General features: G+C 45.1%; 1 protein-coding gene across 1 annotated transcript in view; it reads right to left on the reverse strand.

Annotated features, from left to right (window-relative positions):
* Positions 1-11,915, reverse strand: part of TAC3 (tachykinin 3) — a 32,381-nt gene extending 20,466 nt beyond the window's left edge. The window contains exons 1-3 of the mRNA XM_029596984.1: positions 11,603-11,915; positions 10,231-10,354; positions 367-466 (exon numbers count right to left, since the gene is read on the reverse strand). Coding sequence (XP_029452844.1) covers positions 367-466; positions 10,231-10,341 — 211 coding nt within the window. The 5' untranslated portion in view covers positions 10,342-10,354; positions 11,603-11,915. The remainder of the gene's footprint in view (positions 1-366; positions 467-10,230; positions 10,355-11,602) is intronic.
* Positions 11,916-19,560: the final 7,645 nt, after the last annotated feature.

A 19,560-nucleotide genomic window follows, 5' to 3' on the forward strand; every position in this document is an offset into this window, starting at 1 on the left:
CTGCAATGGCTGCTGCTGTAGGCTCATCATTTGTAGCTTTCCACTCAAACGAAACGCAAGGGTGGAAGTGGCAACAAAGAGCAGGCCACCTACTTTGCGGTAACATCACAATGCAACCCTTCCGCCCCCTCAGTTGGGACTGCAGGCAGAAATGGCTCAGGTGCAGCGAGCCTCGTCATTGGCCAGCAGGACCATGCACGTGACCCGACCCAGGTCAGTGCCGTCAGGCTCAGCCCTACATCTATAGGCTGTGGCCCGAGGACACAGACTCCTCCCCTGGTCAAATTCACTGCGCCCCGGATGTCATTCTTTCTTTCCATTTCAGTAAGAGAGCTGCAAGGGTGAATAAGGGCTGAGAAGCCTTACCTGTGTTCCTCCTGCCCATCAGCCCAACGAAGCCGTCATAGGAGCCTCCGTCGTAGTACCGTTTCAGTAAGGATGCAGGGAGTTTGTAAATATTTGAGGTCTTTTGCCAGGAAAAAAAAAAGAAAGGATGGAAGAAAAAGAAAATGGCTTTTCAGTGCGGAGAAAAGAAAAAGAAAGGGGGGGGGGGTTGACTAAAAGTTGAAAGACAAAATATTCCACAGTAAACAATTCCTGGCCGAGGCACTGCTGAAATTTTACTCCATAAAGTGCTAAATCGAAGGGAGAGGAAAGTGTCCCATGGTGCTGTTGGAACAAATTTAGCTTGCACTAATTTTTATGTGGAATTTTACTTTTTTTTTGTGCAGTTCTTAAATCCAGCCCTTCGATTTCACTGATCTACTGGCAGTGAACATGCCCCCCTCCCCCAGGATCTCCAGTCACTGCCTCTTTTCCCACCCGCAGACATTTTGTCCTGAGGCTAAGGTTGATGTAATAAGGTGCACTCAGAGCCCACAGTTTAACCTGCAGTTGTCAGCAAACTTTACTGCCAATGCGGCAAGCAATTTTGAGCACAGAAAACATGCAATGTACGTACATGTTAGCCCCCTCTCCTGCAAATTCCATGCTCATGGTGGTATTAGCCCTAGAAACTTTAGTCCACCTAACCACCTTTGACTAGGAGCTAAGTTGCCACCAGCACACCTCTCTGCATTAGGGAGGAGGCAAAAGCTGTTGGTCCATAGGCGGCAACAAGTGCCAGGCTTGCAGTCAGGAAACATTTGTGTGCCCAAAAAAAATATTTTTTTTTTTTTTACATGTAGCAATATGATTTGTGCACGTATATTTTCTGTGCATAGTGTGATGTGTGCCCACTAAAACTTTTTAATGCACATTTTTCGTTATCGATGCATTAGCATACCATCATCATACTGCATCGAGCATTACGGTTTTATTATGTACCTCGATAAACTGTGTGCTAAAGTTTTAACGCTCAGCTTATTACATCAGCCCCTCTGCCAGCTCCTGCCATAGAACCCCAGCTGGCTGCAGCTGGAGCGGAGGTAGTCTAGAACAAGCAATTTGCCCATCAGCAACATGCCTCCGGAGGAAAGCTTCCCCCCTCCGTCGCGGTTTGACATTTTCCTCTTCAATGCAGTCAGCAAGCAACCACCTTTCCAGATGAAAGAGCAAACCCTAATGTGTTCAGAATCAGAAAAGAGAAAAAAAGGATGTGCTCCATCTCTCTCCATGGGAGACAGGACTGGTAGTGGTGAGTTTAAATTCCAGTAGGAGGAACTTTACCTGTGCGGGTGGATGAGCAGTGGACCAGGGAGTTACCTAGGGAGGATGTGAAATCATCATTGGAGGGAGATTAAGAGGTCAGACACACACTGGTCTGGGATGGTTCAGGTACAGGGGGATTTGCGCCCTGGGATGATCTCATGAGCTCCATTCCAGTTCTGCCTGATTCTAAATGACCTCTTAACTGCCTTTTCAGCCCAATCTTTCTATGATGTGTGTGTGTGTGTTTTTTTTAAACTATATATTTCTATAATGTTTTAACATGAAGTGTGCATGGTTGGGGTGACCTGAGCTAGCTACCTCACTATTCTCCCCAAAACCAGATCTCTAATTAATATTAGAAAAAAAAATATATATATATATATGTATGTATATACATTTTTTTTTTTAAGGGAAATTCAAACCAAAAGGTTATGGAATGAGGGTGGCATCACTTCAACAGCTGGGTGAATCAAGCAGCCAGAGCCATTCCCATCCTAACCTGGGGCAGCAGGAAGGTTATCAAGAGTGCTAAGAACGTCAAAGAACATTTATTGCAGCAGATGTCTGGCCTGATCCCTGCTCTGGGGAGTAATCAATTCCATGGGGGTAACACCTTCACTCATCACTTGGACTTGGTTCTAATTGGGACTGAAGGTTTGTCCCTGCAACACCAGGCAGAGATTACACTAAAGCCAATTAGAACATTTCTCACCTCCCCAGCCTTTGAGCGAAGCTCTGTGGATGCCACTCAGCCCCCTTTCTGATAATTGCTGCATATTCAACATAGCAGCCACGGCTTTCAGCAGATACCTAGCTTGATTTGAACTCTAAAACATGCCATTGCATATAGCAGATGACATCACAGCTCACATCTCTGCTGTATTTTTTTGTGCATCAGTAAAGCAGTGACATCATTAGCATAGCACTTTTTTTTTTATTTGGCTGGGAGTTCATATTTTTCTTCCAGCTCATTTGCTGGGACCCTACTGCCATGAGTCTTCATTTCACACGTAGCCAGGGATTCCACCCCCCCGCACCACCTTTTAATAGACCTCCTTCTCACTGTTTTTTAAATTTGGTTATTGTAGAAGAAACTATCTAGAGGTCAGGAGCCACATGCACCAGGGCCCCTTCCAAAACCCTGTGTCATGGGCTGGAAATCCAGCCGACAGGTATCACCATTATAGAGGACCACAATTCCTCCCCTACCCTGGTTTCCTCCAGGGGCTTTGAACTCTGCCTCCACAGCATCCCCCCAGCCTCAGCTTCCCCAAAGTTCAGAAGACCAAATCTAGGAATTGAACTGGGGGCTCCTCTGAATGGTAGTGTATAGTACTGCCACGAGCCACCCCATCAGCCTCTTCAAACTTTGGTTTGTGAGTGTATGCGGCTGAGTGTTTGTACATCTGTGTGCTTATATAAGTATGTGTGTACAATGGGTTTTTATGAATAGCTGTGGCTCTGTCTGATCATGTGGACTCTTGCCCTGGAAAGCTCATACCTCGATAAATGGGGCCACCAGCCTCCTTGATGGTTTCTCCGCTATATAGACTTCATACGGCTAAGCCCTCTGAAAGCTACGTGTGCGGATCTGCATCTTTGTGTCTACATACGCACGAGCCTTTGTGTATCTGTGATTGACTCTGTAGCTGTATGACCGTATAGGGAGGAACTGTTCTGCACCTGTTTTGGAGAAGAGCTGCAGGAGAGAAGTTTATTCCATCCAAGCTACCCCTGCTACTGAAGGATGTACCTGGCCCTGGCTCCTATTGTTATGGTGCCCGGCTCCCATGTTGCTTATGGCTCCAACCCCTCCTGTCGTATGTCATTGCAGGCCATTGTAAAAGGGAGCACCGCTGTAGGTGGGTCAAACCGCTACCAAAGGGGTGAACCAATTCAGGAGGCACCTGGAGGGGGGTAAGGGTGTGATTGTTGTGGAGTTAAAGATAAGGGTTGGGGGGATAGAGTATGGATGGAATTTTACTATACTCTTTACTTATGTATTACAAGTGGGGGGGGATTGTTATGGATGTTTTATTGTGCCGATGGTTTTGTAGAATTATACTTCTGCTGATTTTGATTGCTATTTGTTGAAAAAAAAAAGTGTATGCGTCTTATCTGTGAGGTATTTCTGTTGGAGTATCTGTATTCATACCTGGGTCTGTGTGTATGTGCACCTGAATAGACAATACTGCGTGTAGAAATCTCTCTGCATCTGTGTTTGCATAGTGGTGTGTGCATGCACACCCATAACTGACATGTTTGCTTAATTTTCCATTCCGCTTACAAGAGCATCTGTCGAAACCCCGTTAAGTGTCCCTGTCTGCAGAAGAAATTCCTGTTAGAAGAACATTCTGCTCACAGCCCCATCTGCAACTGTCCTCCCCACTGACTGTCCTTAGAAAAGCCAATTATTCTTTTATTGGTACAATTAAAAAAAAAAATGAGAGGCCAATAAATGTGCAGAAAGGAATCTGGGATGAAGTACGACAGGCCTCATAGAGCGTCAATTCAGAGAGGCAGAAGGAATCTGCGCAGGTGTGGGAGGAAGAGGGGGGGGGGGGGAAGCCCTGGCGAAAGCCAAAGCTACACAGGGGGCTGTTTTTCACGTGTTTGAAATGACAGCAATTACAGACCCTGGAATGTCTACGAGAGAGTAATGTACAGATGTGATTGCAGATGCAGCATATAACAGAAAGATGAAAACTGAAGAAATACTTTTTTTTATTTTTTTGCATATGGTTAAGCATGCCAAGGACATAAAATCTGCTTTTACAAAGAGAAGGGAGCACTTGTCTGCAGTGTGCAAATCAAATCAGCAGGAGAAAGCTCCCAGGTATGGTGAAGTCTGCTGCACAGCAAATTCTGAATGACATCTTGGCTTTCAAATGCAATGACGTTTTGATTGCAAAAATATGAAAGGGGCTTAGGCAGTAGTTTCCAGGGAGTCACAGTGGAGGAAGCTTCCCATCATTTCTCCTTCTCCAAACTCAGTACTTGTTCTTCTGACCCCATTCCCACCCAGTTCCTCAGCTCTGTCTCCACTGCAGTCGTCTCTTTGTGGTGCTATTGTTCCTGCTGCCACCTTCAAACATACTGCGATCACACCACTCCTTAAAAAAAAAAACCCCTCACTGGTCCATACCAGTCTTGCCCACTATCATCTCATCTCTTTTCTCCCTTTTGCTTCCAAACTACTTGAACATGCTTGTTCACCGCCGCTGTCTTGACTGTCATCTCAAGCCATTCTTGATCCACTCTAGTCTGGTTTTTGCTCTCTACATACCACAGCAGCAGCCCTTCCCAAAGTCTCCAATCACTTTATGACTAAAACGAAAGGCCTTTACTCAGTCCTAATCCTCTTTGAGCTGTTGCTTTTGACATTGTTTTTCACCACCTAATCCTTGATACTCTGTCCTCACTTGGATTTCAGGACTCTCTCCTGTCTTGGTTCTCTTCTTTCTTCTCCCACCACACGTTTAGTGTTCCATCTGGCGGATCCTCCTTTACTGCCATCCCACTATCAACGGGTGTGCCTCAGGATTCTGTCCTGGGCCTTCCTCTCCATCTATTTCTCTATAACATTGCCAAAATCCATCCCTTTCTTTCTGAGCACACTACCAGAACCCTTATCCATTCTCTCATCACCTCCACTTAGACTATTACAACTTGCTCCTCACTGGTCTCCCAGCGAGCCAGCTCTCGCCACTGCGCAATTTATCTTTCGCCAAAGTCACTACACCCAAATAACCCCTTTTCTCAAGTTACTAATATTGGCTCCCTATCCATTCCTACATACAGTTAGAGTTCCTCTTACTCACCTACAAGAGACTTCCCTCTACAGCTCCTCACTACCTCTCTTATTTCTCTCTACACCCCTCCTTCTGTACTCTGCTCATCCAGCAAGTCTCATCTATCTATGCCCTTTTCCTCTACCACCAAGACCCGACTCCATGCTTTCCACTTGGTTGCACCATATGTTTGGAATAGACGTCCTTCCCTTATCAAAACCCACTTTTTTTTTTAACTCATTTAACAAAGTTTCCCTTTTTGAGGCTATTTTTAAATCTTAACTCCTGATTCTGCTGCTTACAGCCTCAGTTTTTAACCATGGTCTTAAAATGAAATTCCCAAAGTCTCTTATGCCCTATGTTTGTTTTGATTAGATAGTAAGCTCTACTGAGCAGGAACTGTCTTTTATATGTTTTTGTACAGCGCTGCATATGTCGAGTAGCGCCACAGAACTGCTAAGTAACAGTAATGATGGGTATGAAGTTCTGAAATAGCTAGGACTAGAAGTCAAAATTCGGAGATACTCGGAAGCGCCCATAAAAACAGATGCCCAGGAGAGCAGCACATACCCCAAATTACCTTGCTACATTTTGAGCGGAAAAAAAAAGGGCCACCATGGCTTGCTTATCTTTAGGGAGTACGTACAGTTGAGAAAATCGAATGATGGACCAACATTTTCTATAAGACAGACCATAATATGGCTTCATGATCTGTCATCCTACAGGAGTGAGAGACAAAGTCATTTCCGTTCTTCTCTATAAGTGATAGGAGAGCTACATTAAGATGTACAGAAGCTGCAGCGTGCTGCTTTGAAAGAGAGGCACCCTCAGTTTTGTATCTTTGCTCTTCATTCTGCAGCCATGCTCCCTTGCACCATGTCAGTGCACCTGCCCTTCACCTGCAAACACCCTCCCCCATGCACTGCACTCTCCCCTCTCCCTGCACGGTGACAGAAGGAGGGCAGATTTCTCTGAAAATAATCCCAAGCCCTGGGACCGTGCTCCCCGGAGACCATTCTCATTTACATTTGTCATCCTGTTGCTCTTCTTCGTCAGAAACCGAACCACTTAGGTTTGGGGGGTGGGGTGGGGGGAGAGAGAGAAAGATCTCTTTTTTTTTTCAGTGTCCCATTCTTTCCTCCCATTAAGAACAAAATAAAATAAACCAATGATCCTTTCTGAATTCTGTCAGTTGCCAAACCGCATCTATACCTGCGGAATTTTCCCACTAATTCAGAATGAGTTTTGTACAGTACAATCTCTCCACTTTACAGGGCACTCAAGTGGATAAATGCTCGCTTCCATATCGTATGTCCTCTAGGCTCCTCTTCTTTGCTTCTATTGACCCCTCAGCTCCCACCCTATTTCCCATCCAGCTACAGATCTGGCACTGCCCCAGGTATGGACAGGTGCCCACAAGAAGTGTTCCTCTTCACAGCTGCTTTCATTTCTTATCCTCCAAGAGCAGCTTTTTGGCTTGCTGGGATGGAAATGTGAGAGCTAAGCCTCCCAGGGTTACTTCTAGAGGCTCTCACTGTTCTCTTCTATAAACTTCAGAGGGCAAAGATCCCTAATCCACTAAAGCAACCCCCTGTTCTCCAATGTCCATCTGTTGCTTGTGAGCTCTGCGTCTGTCTCTGGGCGTCTTTACCATGCTACTCACACATTGTAATGCTACATAAGTGCTCAGTAATTGTAGCAGATGCTCCTAACTGGTAAGGTAGATCTTTAGAAATTTTATTTTGCTTTCTCCCACCAAGGCTGACTCGTTATCCTCTACTTTCGCTGCACCACTTACAGACACTTTAAAGTTTCCAGGCATTTCAAGAGGTGGTCTAGAATGACAAAAAGGATTCTCAGCAGGTCATGCGGTCTATCCCCTACCACCAGGTATCATCTGTTGTACCTAAACCATCCCAGACCCTAAACCATTCCTATCTGACCTGCTCTTTAAACCCTCCAGTGATGGAGATGCCATTATCTAGCTGGGTAACTCACTCCAGTGCTTCCTAATGTCTCACTTCATCCTTCCCTGCTGGAATTTAAGTCCATTCCTCAGTGAAAATAGGGCACAACTAATCCTTCTCCTGGCTGTAACTGGTGGACGCGGAACAGCTTCACCTGCAGCGCTCTGTGTTAGAAGCTGTAGCATGCTGACCACAATGCCATTTGAAAAGCCCTCCTTACCCTTTCAGCATTTTGCCCACAGTGGAAAAAGGCAGACAAAAGGGAAAAATAAGTGAAGCCCAGCATCGAAAGGCACCTTCAAAGCCAACTGCCCCGCACTTCCAAAGCCACACACACACTCCACATAGCTACACTCCTCCCCCACACACACACACACTCCACATAGCTACACTCCCCCCCCCCCCCCCATACACACATGACAGAAATCTTCCCCCAGCTCACCCATACCTGTACTCCCTCCCACAGAGATAGGGAAAATAACCAACACAGCTTCTCAACTACAATACACACACACACGCAAAGATACACATATCCCTTAAACATACAACATGCTACACATTCATCCATGCACAGAACCCACCCCCACACAAACATTCAAACACACATATCCATCCCCCCACATCCAGACACCTCTAGCATACAACACCCCCCTCACACATCCAATATACAAAAATCCCCACACAAGCTGTGGTATATAAAAAAAACTGATTAGATATAGATATCACACCCGCCCCCCCCAGACACCCCACACCCAAATACACCCATATAACCACTGATGCTACCTACAAACATACAGCAATACCATAAAAAACCACATCACCCATACACACAAGCCCTCTTCAAAATCCTCCCACCCAACCCCCCACCAACTCAAGACACACACATCCATTCGTCAGATACATACCCCCATACTACACACAGCCTCATTCCCCCCTCAATTTCCAAAGGCACAGACAATAAGGCCTCCCTCACATATGCACACTTCTCCACCCCCTCAGGCAAACAAAACACAGCTCACATCACACCTATACTCTCCACATACTCTCCCCCACCACCACACCTACCCCTTCTACAAATCTGTTGGAAAGCATTCCTGAAACAGTATCTAGACATGCTTTCCCTGCTTGATATGCTATATATTTCCATAAAAGTAAATGTAATATGATTGTGAAATTTTGCAGCTGTATCTAGCAAATTAATGAAAACATAGTAACCAAGTCCCAACTCCAATCTAGCAGACTCAGTACTGCCTTGAAAGAGAAAGAGAGGACTAGAATGGGTAAGTGTGAATCTGTTATTTACTCTTTCAGATAATACAAAGGACTAAGAGGCACTTAATGAAGTTAGCAAATAGAACATTTAACACAAATCAGAGAAAATGTTTTCACTCAATGCACAATTAAGTTCTGGAATTCATTGCCAGAGGATGTCATTAAGGCACTTAGTGTAGTTTGGTTAAAAAAAAAAAAAAAGTTTGAACAAGTTCCTGAAGGAGAAGTCCATACACTGCTATTATTAATCAAGTTGATTTAAGGAATAGCCACTGCTTATTACTGGCATTAGTAGCATGGGATCTATTTAATGCTTGGGTACTTGCAACCTGGACTGGCCACTGATGGAAACAGGATGCTGGGCTTGATGGGTCCTCAGTCTGACCCTTGTATGGCAATTTCTTCTGTTCTTATGACTCTAGTTTCACTGCAAATCGTCATACATGCATACCAGAATTAGCTATAGCTACAAAAGCTGTTTATAAATGAAACATACATGAGAACATAAAACAATATAAATAGAGGGTCTTGTGCCTCTTGGGGGATGAGGAGGAGGGAGAGCAGGGAAAGAGCAGCCTTCTCATCTATATACACACTCTGTATACCAGGGGTGAACAAACTGATGGGGGGGTGGGGGTGTTTGCACACTGGCTGCCTGATCAGGGAAGGAAAATGGCTATGCTGTCAAGTCTCGGTGCCAGCTAGGCCAGGGAGGAGTGGTGGGCCCAGGCGGGGAGCTGCTTACTCTGTGGCAGAACTGGACATGCAGAACCCAGAAAGCGCTGCCACCCTCAGGCCTCAGCCTGGGAGGAGTTACTACTGCTGCTAGGTCCCTATCAGGAACAGGGATCACAGATGTTGCCCACCACACATACATGTATAAATAGTAACCCAATCTGGGGAGCCCCAACCAGTATTATCAAAATCTACTGTTGGAATAGTTGGAATGAAAGAAAAAGTAGCTTTTCATTGATTCGGTGGATTCAGCAGCAAAATTTCGGAAACAGATGGGATTGGGTCAAAATGCTGTGGCAAGGCGGGTTTCTTATCTGCTCTTGAAATCCAACCCAAACAAACCTTAAGCTAATAATTGTTAATAGATCTGCCCAAACCTTTTTTAAACCTGACTATGCTACTAGCCTTGTCCACATCCTATGTCAATAAATTGCACAGTGTAACTGTGCATTGACTGAAAAAAGTGCTTTCTTAAATTTGTTTTAAATCTGCTACCAGTTAGTTTCCTGGTGTGTTCCATAGTCCTAATACTATTTGAAAAGATACATTTTCATTTCTGTTTAGTAACACTGTATTCGCTTTTATCTTATTTTTATTTTATTTTTCCCCAGGTTTCTTGATCCAAGTTTCATCTACCTGGTCAATGTAATTCGCACTCTTTCATGTGTGTTTTTAACGTTATAATGTAAACCGAAATGATATGTAACATTGCTACATGAATTTCGGTATATAAAAATGTTAAACAATAAATAAATAAACCGGGGGCTATTTATTCGGCCCCAGGCAGGCAGTAAGAGAGCGCTCTTTGCGGGTACCTTTGGCTGCGCTGCCCTGGCCCCCGGCTCCGGAGTCTCCTCGCAGTATGCCCGGCACCTCTCCACCACCATCAGGAGAAGGAGCGCCAGGAAGAGCAGGGAACTGCGCATCTTCCTCCGCCAGCTGGAGAAAGGAGCAGAGGCAAAAGGTCAGCAGGGCAGCACCAAACGCTTTCCCCCCCCCGCTCGCATTCTCTGTTCAGAAGGTACTCGCTGTTTGCATTTTATTTCGGGTCATTTGTTCTCAAGAGTCTGGATTTTTAGCTATAATCAAACTCTCTCAAATAAACTAACCTCTCTCTCCATTTTTCCTGCTGTCACTCTGGCTCGCCTTCTCACCTATGACTTTTTTTTTTTTTTTTTAGTGTATTTCTCTCTACTTTCTGTGCATCTCGTTCCTTTTCAGCCTCTCCCTCCTCACCGCTTCCCCCCGTCCAGCTTTCTGTCGCGCTCTCACCCCCTTTATGCTCCTTGTAAGTTTCCCCTTTAATTTCTGGAGGATGTGCCTGAAAGTAATACTGCCCGGCTCCGTTCCCAGGAAAGCGAGTTAACCCGGGCTATCCACGCTCTCCGTATCACTAAAGTCTAAAAAAAAAAAAAAAAAGAGTAATCGCTTGTCTGAATTGAACAAATTAACAGAGGAGCATGAAAACACTGCTCATCGTGGGGTAGGAGAAATAACATCAAGCAAGGTGAGCAGTGCAGCGCAGGCTGGGGAAAGTGCACTTAGTGTAAAAATCAAACCAAGGAGCATCTGAAAACTAAAGTACAGTTCAGTATTATCATGGAGGGATGGCCGTGGTCCTGAACTTCTGCGTCCCTGAGGCGTCATTTACTAATCTGAACACAGGACGAGAGAAATGTAGAGTAAATAGCGGAAAAATCCCGTTTACATTTCTTTTCCTCTCTCATCCCATCATCTTTCACCGATTCTAGCCCCCTTTTACCATCTTTAATGCCTTTTTATTTCCTCTTTCAATCTCATTTTCTCTACTTTCTAGCTTGTTTATTCCTTTCCTCTCTTTTGTCTTTTTGACTCTTCACTTTTATTTAAGTGTTCACTATCTCCATCTTACAAAGCGATCATACTAACTGCCTCCCCTCCAAGTGACAGAAAGAGCGGACTTCTGAAACCTTACAACAGTCCTTAATAACGGTTTTAAGTATTTGTACATACAAATATTTAAACATTGAGAATTACTATTTCAGTTCACTGAAAAGGCAAAAAACATTTCTGCAGATCAATGTAAATTTACCTTTTTAAACGAAAAAAAAAAAATAAAGAAAAACAAGGACACGACACCCCAAAAGAAAAAAAAAAAGACGAAAGAGAGAGACGGACTTTGGAAACGAGAAACCTTAAGGAAGTCACCTGTGCTCAGCCTGCCTTGCTGGAGTCTGGGTTTGCAGAGTGGCAGCCGCTATGCTGCTGCTGTGCCCGGGTGGAGTGTGCCGAGCGCGCGCTCTCTCGCCGCCTCTTTAAATACTGAAGAAGGGCTCCTTGCGAAGACTTATTCCTGCCACTCACTTCCTCACTCTCCGTCCCTGCCTCTTGCTTCCAGCTCCTGCTACGAAGGCGCACCGGAGCTTTAATTGCAATAAACAACCTCTCGATTTCACTCTTAAGACTGTGCCTATCTCCCCCACTTAAGCTCTTGGGTTAATGAGCACTAATAGACTCCCCCCCCCCCCCCAGGGACCTCTCCAACAATGAAGTTTGAAGAAAGGGGCGGGGGGCGAGGGATTTATATCGAGGCAGACACAGAATTATTATCGAGGGCGCACACGCAACACGTTTTCTCCCTCCCCTTTTTTAATAGAATGCAAAAATATATTTCACCTATTCAGCTGTTTGCAGTTCTGTACCTCAAAGCTTCCCCCGCCTTAGGAGCTCTTTAAGAATCGCTTGAATGCAGCACAGTACATGGGGGGGGGCAGAGCTGTGCTGCTGCCCAGGAGGCCCAGAGGTGCTGCATAATGGGACGACCTTTCCTAGCTGTGAAATAAGCGGGGGCAGTTCTGTCAGGATGTGCTTTCCTTTGAAATGAAGCAGGAAATGAAACAGGAAATTCTAATTAAATTTCCTGTTTGGTTTTTATGTCATTTTGATAAACAAAATTAACTAAATACCAAATGAACTTTTGTTCGATTTTCATTTCATTTTCCTCACTGAGCAGCCATCAGACCTGGCCCAGGCCCAGGCCTTCCACCAGTCCTTGCGCCAGCACAAAAGCTAAAATAATTAAAGGTCCCCTGGGCCTGCCCCATTTCACCCATACCTCTCCCCCCCCCCCCCCCCCCGCCCCAAATCATTGGTCTTTACAGTCCAAATAGGACAGGAGCAATCCCCAGTTGGTCCTGCCCCAATGGAAAGGTATTTTGAAATAGCACCCACCAACCCTGTGGCCAGAACCATTTTGCTGTACAGATGTACAGGGTCAGCTGCCACCATTTTGAAATGTCAACCCAGTGGGGCAGGAGCAACTGGGAATTGCACCTGCTGCACTTGGACTTTAGCAGCAATCCAGAGAGTTGGGGAGAAGAACCAGGGAACTTGAAAAAAAGTCTCAAAAATAAAAAAAAATTCAACAGGAGAAAGGGGGGGGGGGTCCCCTTTCGTTTTTATTCTTATTTTTGTTTATTTTAAATAAAAAATGAAATAAACTGTAAACTAAACCAAAAATATTAAATGATAAGGAAAAACCCAAATGAATACAAATGTAAGTGCACACTCTACGATTCCTACATACAAACAGTTATGGAGCAAGCAGCAGAAGCACCATCAGGATGAAATGCGAAAAGAAATGCCAATGCTCTTCCTCCTAAAAATCCACATATATCCTTTAGGACAGACTTTCCCAAACTGTGGGTCGGTACCTCAAATAGGGTCACAAAACCTCCAGCTGGGGTCACAAATGCCTCAAAGGGCTGTCCTCCCCAGACATCACCAGCAGCAGAAGTAGTGGAAATCAGCATGGGATCTTTGAGCTAGCATGCACTCTCAGGTCCTGCAATGGTCCCGCCTTCACTTGAGTTTCCACGTTAACAGGAAGCCATGTGTGAGGAGGGACTGGAGCTACTGCAGGGCCTGTGAGCTTTTACTGGCTCACAGATCCTGTACTGATTTTCATTACTAATGCTGCTGCCAGTTGCAGATCAACATCAGGCATTGGACCAGCCACTGGGGAAGAGTGGGCAGAGTGTGCACAGGTCTGTGCAGGTTGTCATTTCTTCTATATCCTCTCCCATCAGTGAACTTACCTAAGAGAAAAATGCTGCCCCTGTCATCAGCCTGCCCTCTCTTCCCACTAGCTGCCATCCACTTATCGCCTGAGGCCCAAAGGAAAATGTTGCTGCTGATCCTAGTCAAGGGGATGTTTGAAGGGAAGGGCGATCCGGGAAACTACAGACCAGTTAGCCTGACTTCAGTGCCAGGAAAAATAGTGGAAAGTGTTCTAAACATCAAAATCACAGAACATATAGAAAGACATGGTTTAATGGAACAAAGTCAGCATGGCTTTACCCAAGGCAAGTCTTGCCTCACAAATCTGCTTCACTTTTTTGAAGGAGTTAATAAACATGTGGATAAAGGTGAACCGGTAGATGTAGTATACTTGGATTTTCAGAAGGCGTTTGACAAAGTTCCTCATGAGAGGCTTCTAGGAAAAGTAAAAAGTCATGGGATAGGTGGCGATGTCCTTTCGTGGATTGCAAACTGGCTAAAAGACAGGAAACAGAGAGTAGGATTACATGGGCAATTTTCTCAGTGGAAGGGAGTGGACAGTGGAGTGCCTCAGGGATCTGTATTGGGACCCTTACTGTTCAATATATTTATAAATGATCTGGAAAGAAATATGACGAGTGAGATAATCAAATTTGCAGATGACACAAAATTGTTCAGAGTAGTTAAATCACAAGCAGATTGTGATAAATTGCAGGAAGACCTTGTGAGTCTGGAAAATTGGGCATCCAAATGACAGATGCATATAGGGAAAAATAACCCATGCTATAATTACACAATGTTGGGTTCCATATTAGGTGCTACAACCCAAGAAAGAGATCTAGGTGTCATAGTGGATAACACATTGAAATCGTCGGTTCAGTGTGCTGCGGCAGTCAAAAAAGCAAACAGAATGTTGGGAATTATTAGAAAAGGAATGGTGAATAAAACAGAAAATGTCATGATGCCTCTGTATCGCTCCATGGTGAGACCGCACCTTGAATACTGTATACAATTCTGGTCGCCGCATCTCAAAAAAGATATAAATGTGATGGAGAAGGTACAGAGAAGGGCTACCAAAATGATAAGGGGAATGGAACAACTCCCCTATGAGGAAAGACTAAAGAGGTTAGGACTTTTCAGCTTGGAGAAGAGACGACTGAGGGGGGATATGATAGAGGTGTTTAAAATCATGAGAGGTCTAGAACGGGTAGATGTGAATCGGTTATTTACTCTTTCGGATAGTAGAAAGACTAGGGGGCACTCCATGAAGTTAGCATGGGGCACATTTAAAACTAATCGGAGAAAGTTCTTTTTTACTCAACGCACAATTAAACTCTGGAATTTGTTGCCAGAGAATGTGGTTAGTGCAGTTAGTATAGCTGTGTTTAAAAAAAGGATTGGATAAGTTCTTGGAGGAGAAGTCCATTACCTGCTATTGAGTTCACTTGGAGAATGGCCACTGCCATTAGCAATGGTTACATGGAATGGACTTGGTTTTTGGGTACTTGCCAGGTTCTTATGGCCTGGATTGGCCACTGTTGGAAACAGGATGCTGGGCTTGATGGACCCTTGGTCTGACCCAGCATGGCATTTTCTTATGTTCTTATGTTCTTATCAGATACAGGAAGGGCTTGAGGGTTGGATCAGTGGGAGAGGGATTGGCTGTGGAAGGGTGAGAGGGGGGATGCAAGAGAGGAGCTAGGGGTGAGAGTATCAACTGGGGGGTATGTGAGAAAAGAGAGAAGAAGGGATGACAGATGATCAATTGGGGGTCTCAAAAATGGCTTGGAGGTGAGAGAGGTTCAGTGGGGAGGATGTAAAAAGCTGGAGTGGGTGAACGAGAGGCTAGGCTGGGAAGGGGAGGATGTAAGAGGGGATCAGCTGGAGGGGCAGAGGTTGAGAGGCCCTCTGGAAGGGGATGGAGGTTAGAGAGGGGATCAATTGGAGTGCAGGAATGGTGAGGGGAGGGATTGTTGGAGGCGAACTACCTCCTCGCTAATTAGGTTTGGTTGTCCTCTGGGGTCATGTGAATTTTCAAGTGCTAAAATGGGGTCACATTGGCTAAAAGTTTGGGAAGCCCTGCTTTAGGGGTAGGGCTGGTGCTAGCTTTTTGCTGCCCTTTGCGAACAATTACTGTGCTGCCCCCACACACACACACACATACACACACCATTCATTCAGTTTCTGTCTTTGTCCCCGGCCCTTCAAAAAAAGCCCAGCTCCCTCCTGTAATCTATATTTTTATAAACTGATACGTCCGCACCCAACCCAGAAACCCATGAATAGGGAAGGGTGTTAGGTACCCTAGGCAAACCTTATAGCCTTGCACTCATGCCACCCTCTTCCCCTCCTCCCTCCTCCCCTCCTCCCCCCTCCCCCTGCTCCCCCCCCCACACACACTCCCACACCTTTTACAGTCACACACAATTAAATTATGCATTTATAACAAATCTTACATGACAAAGAACATTGAAAAGTATAGTCTTCTAAAGTAAAAATATCACTTACAACATGTTTATTATATTTAAATGCACTCTTGTGGTGCCAACCAGAAAACTCTGCAAAAAAGACACTTGCAACTCCTGTGGAATTAGACTTTTGTAATGCGTCTTGGGTGTGAGCTTTGCCCTCAGAAAGCCATGAATAAACAGAATTACCATTACAATATAGTAAACCTCCCATACCAATACAACCCTAACAACCTTATAAATGAAAGGGCAACACTGAACATATTACACCAGGCCTTAGAACACCAATAAAACTCTTATTAGGAAACCAGGCTGCTATAGATCCCTACACAGAAATTACATGCCAGCAAAATACCTCGCCTCGGTCACATATGTAGAACAGAGAGACCCTCACCAAATACAGAATAAAGAGATCAGAAAGTATAAACAGAAACGTGCTGAAAAGAACTGAACTGGAACCCACAACAAGCCAGTCTCTATATGCAGAGTAACAATGGAAAACCAGAAACATTACCATTCTTCATAAAACATTAAATAATAAAATCAAGAAATATAAAACATCAATCATAATAGTAAAATCATATTAATAAAAATAATATTTCAAACCAATTAATGAATAAAATACCAAAAGTTTCACAAACACCAATATAATATTTCAAAACATCTGATGAATAAAAATTCCAAAAATTAAAAAATGTTCTATTCCCCTAAAAAAATGAAATATTTCAAAAGAGTATAAACATCAAATTACACCCAATAATTCAAACTAATAAGGATTTAAAAAATCTCCAGCTCTCCATATCTGGGATCTTTTGATTTCCAGTCATCCTGAGATCGTCATGGATTGGGGTAGGTAGGGCCGCAAAACTTTAATCGTCTCTCTCTCACACACACGCATAATAAGACATTCATTCGCTCACACACTCCCTCTCTCTCACAGATACATTATGTGTGTGTTTGTACATGCCTGAGAGAGCCTATATATGACACATATAGGCTCTCACAGGCACTCAAACACACACAAACACACACAAGTACACATGCTTGCACACAGGCACATGCACACACAAAGGCTCTCACAGATACACACAGGCTGTCACTCGCTCACACCATTGGATTCCTGTTATCATTGAGCCTTGATGGGATGAGCTCCACCACAGCCCTCCTGTTGTCTTCGAGCTGTGGTAGGATGAGCTCCACCATGGCCTACCAGCTTCTCTGCTTGCGGGGGTGGGGGGGGAGAGGAGGGAGCGGGGCACACACATGCATGGCATACCTGGGAATTTTTTTATTTTCAGTCATCCTGAGACTGTCCAGGAATAATGAAAAGGAGGTGAGGCAGGAAATACACAAACTTTCCCTTCTCTCTGTCATATACGCACATTCACACAAAACCCTTCTAGGGTTCCTAATCACACACACACTCACACTCACACACACACACACCCAGGAAGGTTCCCATTCACACACATGCACACAGGCAGATTCCCATTTACTCACACACACACACACAGAGTCAGGCTCTCATACTCTTGTTCATTTATTCATTCATTCATTCATTCACACACACATATCATCAGGATGTTACGCGTGCCGGCCATGGCAGACCCGCGGCTCAGCCCCCTCACCTCTCTCAAAGTGATCCAGCACCTGGTCCCTCTGGCGTCTGTGGGCCTCCGGCTCCATCCTCGGGTCGCCCCTGATGCCTCTGGCTCTGCTACAGCTCCTGATGCTCCGCGTCGGGCCTCTCCGCGTAGCCCGCGGAGATACGCCGTCGCGACTAGCGCCGTGCCCCTCCCTAGGCGCGCGCGCGCACAGCTGATCCTTAAATTGGGCCTGCGGCGGGAACCTGGCCACGGCCCCGGATGATGATGTCGGCCGATCTCCGGTATATAAGCACGGGCTCCGCTCTCTCAAATTGCCTTTGCAACAGGGCCCCTCACTAGTCGAGTGCTCCTTGCTTCTCCTGTTCCTGGTTCCTGATTGCCTTCGTTCCTGTTTCCTTGTTCCTGAGTTCCCGTTCCCTCGTCTCGTCTTCGGATTGCTAACCTGGTTTGACTTCTGCATTGCTTGACTACGCTATTGCTTTTCTCCAGCCCTGGACTTCTGCTTCGTCTGACCATCCTTTGGCTCTTTCCTCGTTTAGACCTCAGCCAAGCCGCACATTTTACTTTCAGAAATTAATGCCTGCCCAAAGGCAGAAGTTAATTTCGGCCAGCACAGGGAAAGTGTACAGAAAAGCAGAAAAAACTGCTTTTCTGTATACCCGCTGACTTAATATCATAGCGATATTAAGTCGGAGGTCTCAAAAATAAAAAATAATTAAAAATAGGCCCGTGGGTTGGAAGACAGACGCTCAATTTTGCCGGCGTCCATTTTCTGAACCCGTGGCTGTCAGCAGGTTTGAGAACTGACGCCGGTAAAATTGAGCGTCGGCTGTCAAACCCGCTAACAGCCGCCGCTTCTGTCAAAAAGGAGGCGCTAGGGACGCGCTAGTGTCCCTAGCGCCTCCTTTTACCGCGGGCCCTAATTTGCATATCTTTATTCACTGAATCGCACGCCCAGGAGAGTGGCCTGGGCGCGTGTCGGGAGAGCGGGCGCTTGCTGGTTCTCCCGCGCGTCTTATTGTATCAGCCCGATACAGGCTGATGCAATATCGTGCTTTCAGGCTAGTACACAGATTAATGAGCGCTTGGATGCATGTTTTGGACATGCGACCATAACCCCCGATGCAATCAGCATGTCCAAAATGCATGTCCAAACTCGCACCTAGCTATTAGTGCTCATCACATGTAAATTCCATGTAGATGAGGCTATTACCTATTGTCCCACAATGACAAAAATTCCCGTGTGTGCAAGGCGCACTTTTTAACCCGTCAAATTTTACATCTGCCTGGAGAAGGTGTAAAATCTTCCCACCCGTTGAGGGCTCAACTTAGAAACAAAAAAATGCTTTTCTGTGTTTCCTCCTACTTAGTATCATCACAAAACTAAGAATGAAGAACCACAGAAAGCAGCGCAATGCAAAAAAAAAATCTTGACGTAAAAAAAAAAAATAAAATTTCAGAGCGCACAATATAGATGCGCAGGGCCATGTATGTGCGTGCGTACTGTGCCAGTAAATTAGCTGCAGGATAAAACGAATGCTCATAAATTGATCGTCCATTTTGGTAACCTGCACACACACAGGGCACTTAATATTCATTTATTCACTGCTTCACTTACTGTTGATTGGACAATCCATCGTCATATGTCAGGCTGTCATGAAAGGGGATTGGTCTTTTTCACTGACACTTGTCAGTGAAAGGGACCAATTGGGAACAGCCCTGCCGGGGGGGGGGAGGAAGCTCTGGCCAGATTGTTGTGAATGCATAGTCACTTCTGGGCACCCAATGCAGAGCACTAGGGATGCACAATTATCCATTGCGCATCCCTTTTAGCGCAGCAGTGGATGTGAGCGTGTTCAAAAAACGTGTCCACTTTGACCACACGTTTGACAAAGTTCCTCATGAGAGGCTTCTAGGAAAAGTAAAAAGTCATGGGATAGGTGGCGATGTCCTTTCGTGGATTGCAAACTGGCTAAAAGACAGGAAACAGAGAGTAGGATTAAATGGACAATTTTCTCAGTGGAAGGGAGTG

This window comes from Rhinatrema bivittatum, chromosome 3 (assembly GCF_901001135.1).
Source record: "Rhinatrema bivittatum chromosome 3, aRhiBiv1.1, whole genome shotgun sequence".
In the NCBI taxonomy this organism is placed as follows: Eukaryota; Metazoa; Chordata; class Amphibia; order Gymnophiona; family Rhinatrematidae; genus Rhinatrema; species Rhinatrema bivittatum.